This window comes from Thunnus albacares, chromosome 9 (genome assembly GCF_914725855.1).
Source record: "Thunnus albacares chromosome 9, fThuAlb1.1, whole genome shotgun sequence".
Taxonomy (NCBI): Eukaryota; Metazoa; Chordata; class Actinopteri; order Scombriformes; family Scombridae; genus Thunnus; species Thunnus albacares.
In genome coordinates this window covers 13,326,869-13,342,840 of record NC_058114.1, presented here as the reverse complement: position 1 = coordinate 13,342,840, position 15,972 = coordinate 13,326,869, and the positions used below count along the sequence as shown (strand labels likewise).

The window sequence follows — 15,972 nt, the reverse complement described above, 5'->3', positions numbered from 1 at the left end:
TTTCTGTGACATTTTGGCAAAACATTACAGGATTTCCTCCCATTGGATCCACAAATTTGCTTGTTGGGGAATCTTACAAACATTAGTGCACAATTAAGGAACTTTAAAAAAAGTTTATCGAAATAGCTTCATGCATTACCATGAGGTGTAAAGCAATGGCATGGAAGTCAGATTCCTGTCTCCTCATAGCTAGATGGTTTTTGGAAACAGTTGCGTTCCAGTCGATGAAGATCATATATACTGTCAGTAATTAATACAACACCTTTCTAAAGATTTGGCAGTCATGTTTGACCTATTCAGACACCATGGCAACATCTGTATCAGATTTGATTTAAAAATGTTATCAACATCGATACAACATTAGTCATCTATGAATAAGTCAGGATGGTTTGCATTGTCTCTTTTATATTTTATGTTGTATTTATTTATATATTAATTTACATTTTTTTAATTTATTCCTTTCTTTCTTTTTTCAATTTAATTGACGACTACTTATTTCTTTTAGGTCTTTTTCAGTTTGTATGTGGGTGGGACAGAGAGGGCATTTGAAACCATGTTTGTGTGTGTTTTGTGTACTTTGTTTATCTTGTTAGATGTAAAATTTGGAAATAAAATACAGAAATAAATGATCTGTGTCAGTTACAGTGTGGGCCACAGTGGGTGACTGGGTTGGGGGACATTCCTGCTGGTCTCTGACAGAGGTCACTGAAGTTGATGGATTACTTGATGCACCTGTAACAGTTTGCATGTTCTCCTCCCATGTAGATCCAGCTGATCATCGAGCTCCTCTGGCCGCTCTTCCTCTTCGTTATCCTCATCTCTGTTCGTCATTCGCACCCTCCTTACAAACAGAGCCAATGTGAGTCATATTATGTAATCATTGTTTTTCTAACCTGCAGGTCTGAAAAAGACTTACAGGTCTGAAAAATGGCCTCCTGCCAACCAGCTAAAGAGGATTAGATCAGTGAGAGCGATTCTTGTGCCACGCACGCACAGTTGTTTTCCTAACCTGCTGTGTTGTTGACCTTCTTTGAAAAGTTATGCATTAGCATAAGGTGACATAACATGACATGGTAACATAATGTAACATAACACAATATAGGCCAGTTGGTGAGTGTCCTGAACTTTCTATGACCCCTAAAAGCTACATCTTAGTAATTTTATTTTTGCAGATAATGTTAACTTTCCAAAGACAATAACAAGTTGGAAAAGAAAACTCAAAACAGAACCTTGCATATTACCAACTTCAATTATTCAGTGCTTATATGAGGGGTTTATTATGTGGAAATTCTATATAAAGAAGTACTTTACTACTTACTTACTACTTTGGATGTATTCTAAGTAAGGGAGTGGACACTAAGCATCCAGTGCTACAACATACAGTAAATTTTGCTTGTGAGCATGAAAACTTTTCAAACAATGCATGTTGTGCAAGTGTGTTTTCTTAGACATTTCTTGCACAAAGACAAAGTGAGAATCTACATCCTCTTTTCTTGTTTGTTTCTGTCTTCATCAGGGTTGCATGTAACGACAGCTCACAACAGGTTGAGGATCATAACATAACATAATGTAACGTCAGTTATGTAAAAAGCACATAACAGCTGTTTGTCTCTTTTGTTTGTTTGTTTGTTTTTTTGTAGGATTGTTTTTCAGGTCACTCGCACAATATTTTCATTGTGTCGTATCCCAAGCTAATCTTCTGCTACTGAACTGGCACTGTTTGTTCTTCTTTTCTTTTAATTATAGGTCACTTCCCGAACAAAGCCTTGCCATCAGCAGGCACCCTGCCCTGGATTCAGGGCATTATCTGCAACATCAACAACCCCTGCTTCCACAGCCCGACACCAGGGGAGACACCGGGCCAAGTTGGCAACTTTGACAACTCCATGTAGGTAGACTGGAGGTAAAAACATGGACAGGTCTGGAGTGGTAGAGTTTACAAGAGGATCATTGTTTGAAGGAAACAGTAGTATAGATGAACAGACAAGCTGCAGTCAGGAGTACATTGTCTTATTTTATTATAAGTAAAAGTGTTTTTAATCCAAATTTTAGAATTGTACTGATCTTGAATTTGGCTTATTTTTAGATCACAAAGCTATAAGATATGTCAGGCGAAAGTAAAATGTGCAGCTTTGATTTAAAACCCACTCCAGATTTTGCTTGCTAGCTAACAGTTGAAACAAACACTATGTAGCCTCTGATCAAAATGACTCAGCACCAGATGGAAGGGCTATTCTGACTGTTTTAGCCTGTTAGCTACAAATTGCATGTATGTTTCATGACTGCCTCCCATTTTCCAAAGCATACCTGAAATTTAAGGATAATTGGTTACTTTCCTGGTAAAAGCTGGTTTCAGTTCATGTCAGTGTGTTATGAAAAAACCTGAAACCTAGGAAATCCATCATACTCAACATTTAGTAGGATTTATTTATTCATTTATTTTTGTCAGAGTTTATTATTGCATGGTTACATGTTATTGCATAACAATAACGATCAGAGAGTGTTAAAATCTCATCTTAGTTGTTGTTCTCTTTTGATCAGATTTGAGAGTCAGATAATCTTTTTTTCATGCAAGAAACAACCAAATTTTTCCTTGAATTACTTAAATTTGGTTTCAACTGGGCACTTGGTTGAACCCAGTAGTCTTCTCAGATGATGATTAGTCTTTACTGGTTATCTGAAAATATATAACTGCAAGTCGTGTCTGTCGCAGTGAGGACTCCTCTCTCTGTCCTTCTCCTCCAGAATTTCTCGTCTCTTTGTGGACGCCCAGACTGTTCTGTCCTACAGCGGAAACCAGAGCTTCACTGGCTTTCAGGATCTGATGGACAGCGTCCGGAGGCTGGGAGAAAGATCTGGAGCTTGGCCAAGTACGACAGCTTGTTTGAATCCCCTCTGATCTGAAGTGATACTTTGACATTGTAACACAGTTACACTTTAACAAACTGGTGGAAAACTTTCTATAGCAGCACCTGATTCAGTTCAGTTTCTTAATTGGATTGAATCCATAAAGGTCTGTATTACATTTGTGCAGCGATTACAGTGGTTACACTTGTAGGACCCCTTGGGTTTTGGACCCAACCATGTTTGTTGGGTGTTCAGTTGAAGATGACTGTGTACCAGTTTATCTTATAGAGTAGGGCATCTCCTAAAACTGATTAATGGTGGTTCAGGGAAGATCTGACTGAGTATACTGAGAAGGAACTCTGTTTCAGTTCACTAAAGATGCCTGTTTCTTTGTCACTGTGTAGCTAAACTATAAGAAAGAAATGTCGGATATAATGGGATAAAGTCCCTGCAGGCTATCAATAACAAAAAAACATATAATTGATTCTTTCTTTATCCAGTGCTGTTCCCAGACTTATCTGAAGAGTTACTGTAGCAGCCAGTAGCTGGTCTGTCTGAATGGCTTTTAACAGGTGTCGAGTGACTGGCTGAATGCAGCCATTTATTGAGCTGGTTGTGAAAGCAGGACTGAGTGGCTGTTGAGCCTCTCCTTGCTGTGTGCAGATTGAGTTACATGTCTACCCCTGACAAATAATTGAATGAATGAAAGCAGGATCTTCAGTGGGTTCTTTCTGCAACAAATCCCATGTTAATGGTCCAACAGACATCTGATGACTCCCACAATCCTGACCTACTCATACAGTAGAGAACATGCTATAAAAACTCAAAACTGTTCATTTTATTAATTGATGGAAATTGCAGTTTTAGTTTATTAAGATTCTCTCTTTGGTATAGCTTTTTAGGAGGTAGAATAACTTAAATTCTTAAGTTCAACCTCATAGCGCAGAATAAAAGAACTGTTTTCCTTGCTGAACAGGTTTTCATTACATTGATGTCCACTGAAAACCCAAAAAATGATGAGAGGAAGAAATTAGTATTATCAAGTCTGTAACTGTGGTCAATATAAATAGTTTACTTAGTTGACCTTCTAACTTCAATCTAACCATACAAACTATAATTTTAGGTAAGCTAATGAGCTAGTCTATCTGATGAACGTTATGGTCATGAATGATAAAAACTGCAAATATCAGTTAATTCAACAAGACTGATCCAGCTTTCAGAGCTGAGTGTGTATTTTCATTTTTGAGTTTTGGGAATATAACAACTTGCTGGCACTGGAAGAAAATGGGTTTTCCTAAGACTGTTCACTACCTGCTGATGAGCCTGATAGAGCAGACTAAAGTTAGCCAGCCACAAGAAAACACAATGTTTATGTTTTCAGCTGGAGATATGAAATATGAGTAAGCAGTTTATGTTCATGATGCCAGGTATTACCTGAAAATCAACTAATTAACTGTAATCATCCTAGTTTAATGAACTAATCTGTGTGTTTTGAGCAATCTGTTTTAGATATTTTGTTGTGAACTTCTATTTGTAATACTGTTTTAATTGTAGCACTGAGCACTTCATCTTCATGTTTCCACTGCAGATCTCCCAATAGAAGAATACCTGCGAGCCAATGAGACGTTCTCCACCTTCCTCATGACCAACGGCAGCCTGTCGCCTGTGACTGTGGACCAGCTGCTGAAGGCTCGTCTCAATCTTCAGGTGAGATATCAACTTTTTTCCCCAAAAGATGCCAAATCTACTTAACTTGTATTTCAGACACATTAAAGTTAAATTAATAAAATTTGAGAATAATTCCATAGAAACTTACAAGTAAACACTGGGCTTTGAATTCAGCAGAAAGAAGGAAATTAAAGGTAGTATGAAGTAAAGTCGGCCTTAAACAACATAAAGTATAACTGTAACAGAGAATATGTACTTTCAACTCAGATGACCATTGCAAGTAAGAAACAGGTTTTATATATTGTTTCTTAAAGTTGGGATATCAATGTTTACCATCCAGGTTGCTGTGGCCGGAGCTCAGATGCAGCTGAAGGACTTGGTGTGTAACGCCACCATGTTTGGACAGTTTGTGACGGTGGACAGAGGAGAAGGAGTCATGACTGATCTGCAGACGCAGCTCTGTGACCTGCCAGCTGACGTCCTGCAGGAGGCCGAGCGCCTCTTTATCACTCAGCTTGACTTTACTAAGTTCTTCACGGTAGGAATCAGTGGACACGGGATCCATAATAAGTGCTATCACAATGTTTGGATTTTTTTTTGATCAATCAATTGTTGAAATATGCATCTGTTTTAGTGTTAATTAACACAAAATTCAGTGGATTCATCGTTTTCCCTCCTTCCTGTCAGAGAGACCGTCTGATGGCCAACGCTGGCGACCTCAGGGTCATCAGCCAAGCCGTCACCACAGCTTCTCAGGAGCTGGCTGTCCTCATGGATGATGTAAGAACACCTGAATCACAACCTCAATCTCAAGCAGCCTCTGCTTTTTGCATTTTGAATCTTTCATATTGCGAAGTGTAATCAACCAACTAACCAACCAACCATTTCTGCACGAGGATATATCACATGTCGTCAAGTCTCCCTGCATTTCTTCCCTTGTCTTTCCTTTCTCTTCCTCCGTAACCTTCGCTCCTACTTCTCTGTCTTCCCTCAGTTCTCCTCCCTCTCCAGCTTCACGGAAATGAGCACCGCGCTGCAACTTCTGTCTCCGGTGAATCGGACAGCACTGCCCAGGGAGAGTTTTCGGGCTTTTTCAAGGATCATGTGTGGTCATCCAGAGGTTGGCGGTGAGCGAATACCATCACTCAACTGGTATGAAGATAATGACATCAAGTCCTTCCTGGGCAAAAACGGCACTGAGGACACCGTCCTGGACCAGGCCAACAACACCAGTAAGAGGCTTTCCACCACCTAGTTTGTGTTTAATTACAGTAGTTTATTTGTAGGAAATCTGTACTGATATTGGATAAGTTGTTGGATTATGCAGATGAGGAAATTATTTCTTGTTTAACAGTCTTTATTATTTGCTTTAAAACACTGAAACCTGGCAAATGCTCTTCTGAACTTTTCAGTTGATTTTCAAAATGCAAATGATCATAAATAAAAAGAAAACTGGATTTCTCAAGGTTTGATTCTTTTGTGAGCTTTAAAATCAATAGTAATTCCAAAAATCGTTATTGGCATTATGAACAACAGACTGTAGTATGTGTACTTTTGTATTGTTTAATCAGATATCTTCAACATTTTCTCCTGTTTGGTTTGTTCATTCCTCCCTGCAGCTCCATTCTGTAAAAATCTGATCCAGGGTCTGGAGTCCAACCCTCTGTCTCGCATTGTGTGGCGAGGAATCAAACCTCTGTTCAGTGGAAAACTTCTGTATACACCAGACACTCCTGAAGTACAACAAGTCATGAAAGAGGTACAAGTCACACCTTAGAGAGTTCAAGGATTGTCACTTTATCTTAACAGAGGGAAAGAAATCAGGCAAGGAAGTTTACTTTTAGTTTGTTGTCATTAAGATGGATCAACATTTTTCTAAGAATGATTCTGAGATGATTAAGACTAAGATTAACAAATCCTCTTGTTGTTTGCTGATGATACTCAAGTTGTAGAAACATTACTGTGCTGGCATTTTATGTAATCAAAACATCCTTCTTAATATTTTAAGCATTTCTTGTGTAACATCATTAGTTATAAGCAAGCATTTTAGTTTTTGATTAATGACTCCGTTCAGGTTTAATGTAGATTGGTAGAACACAGTTTTATTGCATAGCTGACTGGTAAATTAACAGATTGTGTGTCTCACATTGGGACAGGAACCTGACCAAAATTTTAAATTTCCTTGTTACATGATGTCCTGGTGGTTTAGCTCAAGAAGTCAGACAACATGTCACTGCAGCGTCCTCAGATATAGAACCAGTTATTTTAAATCTTAATCATTTCTTGATGTAAAGTGCATTCTTTTGACAGCCAAAGGTTGGCAAAATATGTAAATTCATCCATTTAAGGTAACTAGAAGTTCTGTCTACTGAAGGTGAACAAGACTTTCGAGGACCTGCAGATCCTCCAGGAGCTGAACGAAGCCTGGATGGAGGTGGGACCACAAATCAAGAATTACATGGAGAGCAGCGTTGAGATTCAGCTGCTGCAGGTTTGACTTACCAGCTGCTGTTTTACTCTACAGGACGGATGAGTTTATAGACACATTGTGTGTTATTTGGTCGTATAACATATGTGTGTGTGGCAGGATTTGTTAAAGCGGCCTGAGGTCGCAGTGCTGGTCAACATGCGTCTGGAGAACACATCCTGGACGGCCTCGCGGATCACACGTTTCCTGTCCACACCCCCGCCAGACACCCCTCGGAGGCCTGGAGCGCCCCCCACCTGGCTGGACATCTACAACGACCTCAGCCACACCATCGCCACTCTTGCACAAATCACTGAGGTTCTCCTTTCATCCTCTTTTGGCACTCTTGATTCTTTTCATGCTGCTCTCAAGCCAAAAAGTCAGAAATTGCTACAACAGATTCTCTTCCCTTTCATTCACCTCTCATATCTTTTGCGTTTCCTGTCGTCTCCTGCAGTGTTTCTCCCTGAACAAACTTGAGGGGTTTGACACTGAAGGTCAGTTAATCAACAGGGCGCTGGAGCTACTGGAGGACAGGCAGTTTTGGGCAGGTGTGGTTTTCATGCTTCCAAACTCCTCATCTTCTAAGCTGCCGCCCCACATCACCTACAAGATCCGAATGGACATTGATGATGTTACTCGCACCAATAAGATCAAGGACAGGTACCGAAGACTCTCAAAACATCCCGCTTATATCCTACTTCTCCTCTACATTAATTTACAGACCTTTTCACTGGAGTTGTGAGAGCACAGTTTAGGTTTTAGGTGAATAGACATAGAATTGTGCTTGAATGAGGGATTCACTGGTATTGTGCTGATGCTGCTTCTTTATTTAAGACTTATCCACAAATTCATCCTTTAAAGGCTGAGAGCATCATTTTGAGGTAACTGGACAAAATAGATTGAGATTAAACCTGATCTGTTCTCAAAGTTTTAGCTCGGGAAGGTGAAATTTAGTTGCTTGTCATGTTGCTACCACCATTAAAAGATTACTGCTCCTCTGTGTGTGTCAACAAACTAAATGCTACTCTTGAGTTTGTACAAATGTTTTCTTTATTTCAGTCTTTATGTGGCAAAAGGGAGATTTTATTTCACCAGCACTCAAACGTGGATGAACAAAAGGATTTTTTTGTTGATGTATTTGGTGTTTTTTCTTCAGGTTTTGGGATCCTGGTCCAGCGGCCGACCCGTTCAATGACATGCGCTACATTTGGGGCGGCTTCGTGTACGTCCAGGACCTGGTGGAAAGAGCTGTGACCCGTATCCTGAGCGGAGTTAAACAGACAACTGGCATCTACATCCAGCAGATGCCATACCCCTGCTATGTGGATGATGTGTGAGTGATATGTCATTGTTGCCACACATTGATTGTGGGGACAGACCAGTGCAGCCACTGAGCAGAGGGTTCAGTTTCTTGTTCAGGGACACCTCAATGGTAGCTGTTAATCTTAATCATTCCCCACTTGGCGTGTGGATTTGAACAGGATGTTAAGGCCTCAAACTCACTTCTCTAACATGTAGGCAAGTAGTTACTGATGCGTGATTCAGGGATCAAATGGGGTCCTCCAGGTCAATCGAGATGTCCTCATCGAAACCTGCTGCTTCATCTTTCCCTGTATCATTTTTTGTATCATTTTTGCATCACCAAATAAATCTAAATTTTTGTTTTCCTTTTTCAACAGTTTCCTCCGAGTGCTGAACCGCTCCCTGCCACTTTTCATGACACTGGCCTGGATCTACTCAGTGGCCATGATCATCAAGGGCGTGGTATACGAGAAGGAGGCGAGGCTGAAGGAAACCATGAGGATTATGGGTCTGGGTACGGAAACGCTGTGGCTCAGCTGGTTCATCAGTAGCCTTGTGCCTTTCCTGGTGTCTGCAGCGCTCCTTATTGCTCTGCTCAAGGCAAGATGACCCCTCACTTTACTCAAAAAAAAGAAAAATACACATTAAAATACAAATTTGCAGACTGGGTGAGATCAGCCTAGTTTGCTTTTTACTTGAAAAACATGTATTTGTCGAGCTAATTACAGTAATTGTTGTTTCAGCTGAAAACAACAGCAGTGATGTTTATGTAATGCCACAAAAATCATGAGAAAATTTGAAATCTTACCATCATCCTGTTTATCCAGAAAAATTATTATTAGCCTTTAGTTATATTTGTAAAAATATGAGAGGGCAGATATAGAATTCAGGTGTTTTATAGCCTCGTAGAATACTACAGTTATTGTCCAAAGTACAACTTTCATTTTTTTCAACGTTTGTCTCCTGTAGCCACTGACAACCCCATCTTCTCTTCCTCCTCCTCCTTCTTTTCAGTGGGGGGACATCCTGCCATACAGCGACCCAGCTGTTGTGTTTTTCTTCCTGACAGCGTTTGCCACCGCCACGATCATGCAGTGTTTCCTCATTAGCACCTTCTTCTCCAAAGCCAACCTGGCTGCTGCCTGCGGGGGGCTCATATACTTCAGCCTCTACTTGCCCTACGTACTGTGTGTGGCCTGGAGAGACCATCTCAAGACCAGTCACAGAGTCCTTGCTGTGAGTAAAATAGTTATGTAAATCTTTTGGGCTTTTTTGACTTCTGTCCCAATTACAAGATTTAAAATAGTTTGTTCCTTCTTCCATCAGAGTTTTCTCTCTCCTGTGGCGTTTGGATTCGGCTGTGAGTACTTCTCTCAGTATGAGGAACAAGGTGTGGGAATCCAGTGGTACAACCTGCACTCAAGTCCTGTGGAAGGAGATTCATACAACTTCACTACCTCTATAGTCATGCTTTACGTGGACGCCTTCATCTACGCCACCGCAGCCTGGTACATCGAAGCTGTGTTCCCTGGTACGATTGCGTTCACTTTCATTATAACTTCATCTTGCTATGAAAAAATCTGCCCACAACCCAAAATCAGTTCAGTTCAATCCCATTTAAATTTAAATAATTGTAATTGTGCTATTTAATGTGAAAAAGTAATTAGTTACATTACTAGCTACCACCAAAAGTAGTGGAATTACTCTGTAACACTTTATTCCCAACACTGACTATAAACTTCCAAGTCTACAGATGTTGAGCATTTCTCAAATGATAGACTTTAGTTGGAGTCTTACTCACAAATTTAGGACTGAATCCGTAACTTTTCCAAGTTTTTTTTACATTAGTCTTCAGACTGAAGACTAGATTTATTAGTACAAAGATAATAACAAAAGAATAGCATTTTTTAGTCTTGTTAAAACAGTAAAATGAAATCTTAATAATAGACAAATTTGCTTTTTTGCTTATTTTTTCCACAGTGTTCTGCCAGTGCTTTTTTGATAATGTTCTGATGTAATTTTGGCCCATGTATCTGTAAGTTAGCATAACATTATAGTCAACACTGTCATAGTGGAAGCAGATACAACTGCTTTGCTGAAAACAGCTTTACAAAGGAATGAACTGTGGCTAAAGAAACTCTGGTTAAACTAAACCTTTCTGAAAAACAAGAAAAACCTGCCTGTGCTTCATTTAGACCCAGTGTTGAAAATACCAAAAATTTCCCTCAGCTGAATGTGTGCATGTGTGATGTGTGTGTGCGTGTGTGTGTGTGTGTGTGTGTGTGTGTGTGTGTGTGTGTTTACACCAGGTGAATATGGGATCCCCAGGCCCTGGTACTTCATCTTCCAGATCAACTACTGGGGTGGAGTCCCCCTAGAGGCGGGAATGCCGATTCCCCCTCCGCCTACAGAGGGGGATGAAGGTACGACGCTTGGGAAGCTGCTGCACATCAGCACCTGTTTCTCTTTTCTTACACTGAATTTATTTATATATTTACAAGCAACCATCAGTTTGTAAATAGAAGTCACATGACTCATAAGTATCTTGTGTATTGGACAGTTTTAGTAACTTGTCATCCTGCCCAGTTACTGCTGTCTTCTCCTCTGGTCTTCATACCAGTTAAACAACCGTACTCGTAGTTTTGTGAGCTTAAGCCTGTTAATACAAATCAAGTTAATGAGCTGAGACAATAAGTCCATTAAATACACAGTTCAAGAACTTGAGGAGACTTGTGAAGTCCAGACTTAACGTTATTCTTCCTCCATAACTGTGAGAGCAGAATTAGTTTTATAAATGTAATATCTTATAATACATAAATACATTATGTGCCTGTCATCAGATCACATTGAGCCAGAACCCATTAACCTGGTCCTGGGTGTGAGCATAAGAAACCTGGTGAAAATCTACAAGAAGGGAGCCAAGCTGGCCGTCAACCACCTCAACCTGAAGTTCTACGAGGGACAGATCACCTCTTTTCTCGGCCACAACGGAGCCGGCAAGACTACTACCATGTAAGAGCTGAGGACTGAAAGATGAAAGATGTCTATGAGGGCAGTTTAGAGTTTTATTTCTATAGGATTTGATGCTGAAATAATCTCTTTGGTTGAGTTAAACCACCGGTTCTTTTAAGCCTTTCCCTCTAGTACTAGTTGACAACCTATTACAGGTATTAGATGTCTAGTAAATATGAAGGAACATATTCACAGTCTAGATGACCCTCCGACGACCTTTTGTCACCTCATCTGTTGGACATTTTTGTGTTTGTTAAAGATAATTACAGTGTGATGATGTAAGTTCTCAGCCAGCATCATCATTCATGAGGTCACAAATTAAAGTCTGTATAATGTATGAGATCATTCATACTTGTGTATCTGATGTCAGATCTGTCCTGACTGGCCTGTTCCGGCCCACCTCGGGGACAGTGTATATCAAGGGGATGGACATCCGCCATGACATGGACATCATCCGGAGGACGCTGGGAGTTTGTCCACAGCACAATGTCCTGTTTGACATGTAAGACTCGTCCCTCCAATCTCTGCTGTGTTCTGCTCACACTGAGAACAAGCTATCATGGAGGCACATTGTTTTCTACCTTTGGTTTTGTATGATATGAGATATATGTTTCATACCTCAAGTTCATTTTGAGAGTCTTTTTCCTCATTGCTGTTATTATGAGTCATTGAACAGTGTGTCTGTCTCTCTCTCTCTCTCAGTCTAACAGTGGAGGAGCATGTGTGGTTTTATGGGTGTCTGAAGGGTATGTCTGAAGCAGAGGTTAAGGCTGAGCTTGAAACTCTGCTGGACGATGTCGGCCTGCTGCACAAACGACACGAACAGACCAAGAATCTCTCTGGTAGACTCACTGGTTTAACTTCTGTACCAAAACATGACTTGACCCTCCCGTGTGTTTCTTGATAAATTATTCTGTTCCAAAACTAAGATCCTCCCTGTCTGTCTGTCAGGTGGTATGCAGAGGAAGCTGTCTGTTGCGATAGCGTTTGTCGGAGGCTCCAAGGTGGTTGTTCTGGATGAACCTACAGCTGGCGTTGACCCTTACTCCCGCCGTGGGATATGGGATCTGCTGCTCAAATACCGCAAAGGTGTGGGCCAGGGGGGCTGTGGAGCTGTGTCAGCCTGGGGGGTCAGGACCTGGCAGCATGTCATGATTTACTTTTTGAAGTTTGCAAGATGATTTCTGGGGCAGGAAATAATATTATTAGATACAAATAAGTAGGATTTTTATGCCTCCGCGCTGGCAACAACCGGAGCTGAAGGTATTATGTTTTCAGGTTGTCCATCCATCCTATTCCTGTGAACGCGGTATCTCAGGAATGCCTTGAGGGAATTTATTCACATTTGGCACAAACGTCCACTTGGACTCAAGGATGAACTGATTAGAATTTGGTTGTCAAAGGTCAAAGGTCACTGTCACAACACATTTTTGGCCATGACTTAAGAATTCATTTACTAATTATGACAAAATTTCACACAAATGTCTAATAGGATAAAATGATGAAGTGATGACATTTTATATTCAAAAGGTCAAAGGTCATCTTCACTGTGACATCATAATATTCTGCAAAAACAGAGTTAGAGATAGAGAGATTTCTGGCCATATCTCAGGAACAGAAGGCGAGATTGTGACTATATTTCACATTTGGTCGGATACTGAATTGGTGACACTAATCTTGGTTGCCCACCTTGAAACTGTGGTGGCTTTATTAAATTCCTTCAAAGTCTTCACTACAAATATGAGTCTGGACAGACATGACTTGACTGGTTGGTGGAGGCATACAAGGTCACGTTTTAAGATAAGATGAGATGCATTTTATGCCCGAGTATTCCAGCTGCCAAACAATCACTGCTGGTTTGGTGTGAAAAACTCATAGCTTTGTTAGCTTGAATTGAAGAATTACATGAGTAACCAAGAGATGAGAAAAATTATCATCTGGGATTAAGGAAAGGTTTTGAAATCTATGCATATAATTTCTACAATTCAACCTGTTGTCAGTATATTGTAACATTTCTGTGACACCTTGGTATGAAGGACTGATTCCATTTGCTCTGTAAGCATCCTTCTCCTTTTTCCTAATCCGACACATTTCACACTATACAATGTAATGAACAAGAGAACAATAAATATACAAATGCATGAGAAATAAAATAAAGTTAATATGTGTTTTTGCTGTCTTGTCTCTGTCAGACCGGACCATCATCCTGTCCACTCACTACATGGACGAGGCGGAGCTGCTAGGTGACCGTATCGCCATCATCTCTCAGGGGAAGTTGTGCTGCTGCGGCTCGCCACTCTTTCTGAAATCTAAACTGGGATCTGGATACTATCTCACTGTGGTCAAGAGAGAAGGACTGGACACCAGCATGCCCAGCAGTACCAGTATCAGTACCAGTACCAGTACCAGCTCCAGCAAGCTGCCTCCTCTTCTCAAGGTTTTTCAGTGATGCTCAGCCTCACATTCACACAGTTTCAGTCCAAAAATTTAAAAAAACACCCACCAAATGTATAAATAGCTTGATATACCTTTCCCTAATAGGACTACAGAAAATTATGATGGAAAAACAAACTTCAAACAAACCAAAACCTTGAAAATCTTGACTTAATTTTGCTACTTTGACCAGGTTATAACAACAACACAGGAGTGAAACAGTGACAGAGACACAGAAAGAGCCTTTTAATGTAAAAAAAAAAAATTGATGTCAAATGAGATGCACAATACATGAAAGAATCAAAATCCACAGACTTGGGAGGACATTTTGGCTTTCTGTGTAGGTCACACCATCATATTTGGCTTCTATTGTGTGTTTCAGGACAGCGAGTCCTCCATGAGTGAAGACACCGGGTTGGGAAGTGAGGAGAGCAGCTCAAGTGAGTGTTAAACTTCTCTAAACTGAGATGGTCCAGTGTTAGTAAAGTGCAGTTTGGTGCATTTGCACTTTCTACAAGTGATGATTAAATAAGGATAAGACCACAGTATAGTCAGGCTAAGGTCTGATTCACCTCATTTCCTCATTATCATCTTCATGGCAGACCTGGCAGCATTGCTCTCCCTGGCGCAGCACCACATCCCGGGTGCGAGGCTGGTGGAGGAGTCAGGGCGCGAGGCGGTGATGAACCTGCCCCAGATGGCTGCTAAGGACAGCAGCATGGCTGTCTTCCTGTCCGAACTGGACCAGAGATTGAGTGAGCTGGGCCTCAGCAGCTATGGCCTTTCAGACAGCACACTGGAGGAAGTAAGTATTTACATTATATTTACATTTACATTCTTTTTGATGGATGAATAAATAAGTCACTTTCTCCACTGGCCAGATGTTTTCTACACCCTTGGCAAGGAAGTCAAAACGTAATTTCACACGCAACTAAAAAAATAAAAAAAATATTAAATTACTGTATAAAACAAACATTAGTCTCAGTCATACTGTATGTACATGTACGTGACTGATACTGGCATAAAAAAGGCCTGAAGGGTTCTTCTGCCCTCATTATGTGTGTAAGTGCAAAGCTATACAGCGAGCTAAACACACACTTTGCAGTTTTTACTAGAAGTAATGATGAAACAGAGAAAAGTTTGTTGTTTTGGATAAAAGACAACACATTCACTGATAGTGATTACAAATCAGAAAAAGATGAGAAACAATAACAAGAGACAAAAGGTTTTGTAAAAAAAAAATAGTATAGTAAAGACAGAAAATGGATTCACAAAAGTACACTAAAGACTAGCTGTCAGATTAGTTACATTGTCCCTAATGCCTGGAAGAAACAAAGTAAAACCAGTATTTAAAAAACAACATTGAGTGTTTTATCCTGGTTTTGATCATATTCGGGATGTTTACATGGAACATGTTAATCCTGCTTACTCCTATGTCTGTGTGTATGATTTTAACAGTATCCAGATTTCTAATCATCTGTTTCAGTTGTGTTTTGAACATCCCAGCCTCTATTTTCTGCACCACCAAAGAATGTTCAGAAACCTGGATCAGGTCTTTACATGCGACAGTATCCTGGTTTCTATTGGAGTACTCCGGGCAGCATATCCAGGTTTCTGAAACCAGGATAAGGTGTTTACACGCGCTAAACGTAACCTGGATACTCTAAAAATACAATCATAACCAGGATACTAGTGCACATGTAAACAAACTCATTAAGACAACATAGGAGGTACAACATGATAATTAATTTATTAAACATACACATAGAGCCCCCAGTAGTAAAAGTAAAGAGAGTAAAATACGTAACAGATAAAATACATAACAGACAGCCCAACATTAAACTATGAGCTACTTTAAGTGTTGTATTAGCAACACATTAGCCTCAGACAGCTAGTATAATGGCTAGCTTGGTTAGCAGTAAACTCATCACAGAAAAACTAAATTAAACCTGCAGTGCCGAACTTTTACATATAAACGATCATCCCTTACATTCAAGGCCTTGCCAAATGAGTTCACACAATGCTTATTAAGCCATCACCACCAGATAAATCTCTCTTTATTTCACAGTATATCTGAGATTTCAATCTAGTGATGGGTTTGATATTCCCGTAAATGATGATGAATGCACACTGCACATACTACACCAGCTCACCCATGCACCCACCATCTGCCTCCAGTTCCCACCTGCGTGATCTCAGGCTGGATATTTGTGGAGCAGCCATGGTCATAATGGGCTTAA

General features: G+C 40.3%; 1 protein-coding gene across 2 annotated transcripts in view; it reads left to right on the top strand.

The window, feature by feature from the left end:
* abca7 (ATP-binding cassette, sub-family A (ABC1), member 7) overlaps positions 1-15,972 on the top strand; it is a 34,452-nt gene that overhangs the window by 2,433 nt on the left and 16,047 nt on the right. For both annotated transcript variants that reach the window (XM_044360699.1, XM_044360698.1), the window contains exons 3-25: positions 766-859; positions 1,747-1,888; positions 2,746-2,870; positions 4,436-4,554; positions 4,856-5,053; positions 5,203-5,295; positions 5,510-5,747; positions 6,135-6,274; positions 6,890-7,006; positions 7,103-7,300; positions 7,440-7,645; positions 8,142-8,318; positions 8,665-8,887; positions 9,302-9,523; positions 9,614-9,818; positions 10,597-10,710; positions 11,128-11,299; positions 11,670-11,801; positions 12,002-12,141; positions 12,251-12,388; positions 13,492-13,736; positions 14,115-14,172; positions 14,335-14,537. In XM_044360699.1, the coding sequence (XP_044216634.1) occupies positions 766-859; positions 1,747-1,888; positions 2,746-2,870; positions 4,436-4,554; positions 4,856-5,053; positions 5,203-5,295; positions 5,510-5,747; positions 6,135-6,274; positions 6,890-7,006; positions 7,103-7,300; positions 7,440-7,645; positions 8,142-8,318; positions 8,665-8,887; positions 9,302-9,523; positions 9,614-9,818; positions 10,597-10,710; positions 11,128-11,299; positions 11,670-11,801; positions 12,002-12,141; positions 12,251-12,388; positions 13,492-13,736; positions 14,115-14,172; positions 14,335-14,537 (3,699 nt within the window). The remainder of the gene's footprint in view (positions 1-765; positions 860-1,746; positions 1,889-2,745; positions 2,871-4,435; positions 4,555-4,855; positions 5,054-5,202; positions 5,296-5,509; positions 5,748-6,134; positions 6,275-6,889; positions 7,007-7,102; positions 7,301-7,439; positions 7,646-8,141; positions 8,319-8,664; positions 8,888-9,301; positions 9,524-9,613; positions 9,819-10,596; positions 10,711-11,127; positions 11,300-11,669; positions 11,802-12,001; positions 12,142-12,250; positions 12,389-13,491; positions 13,737-14,114; positions 14,173-14,334; positions 14,538-15,972) is intronic.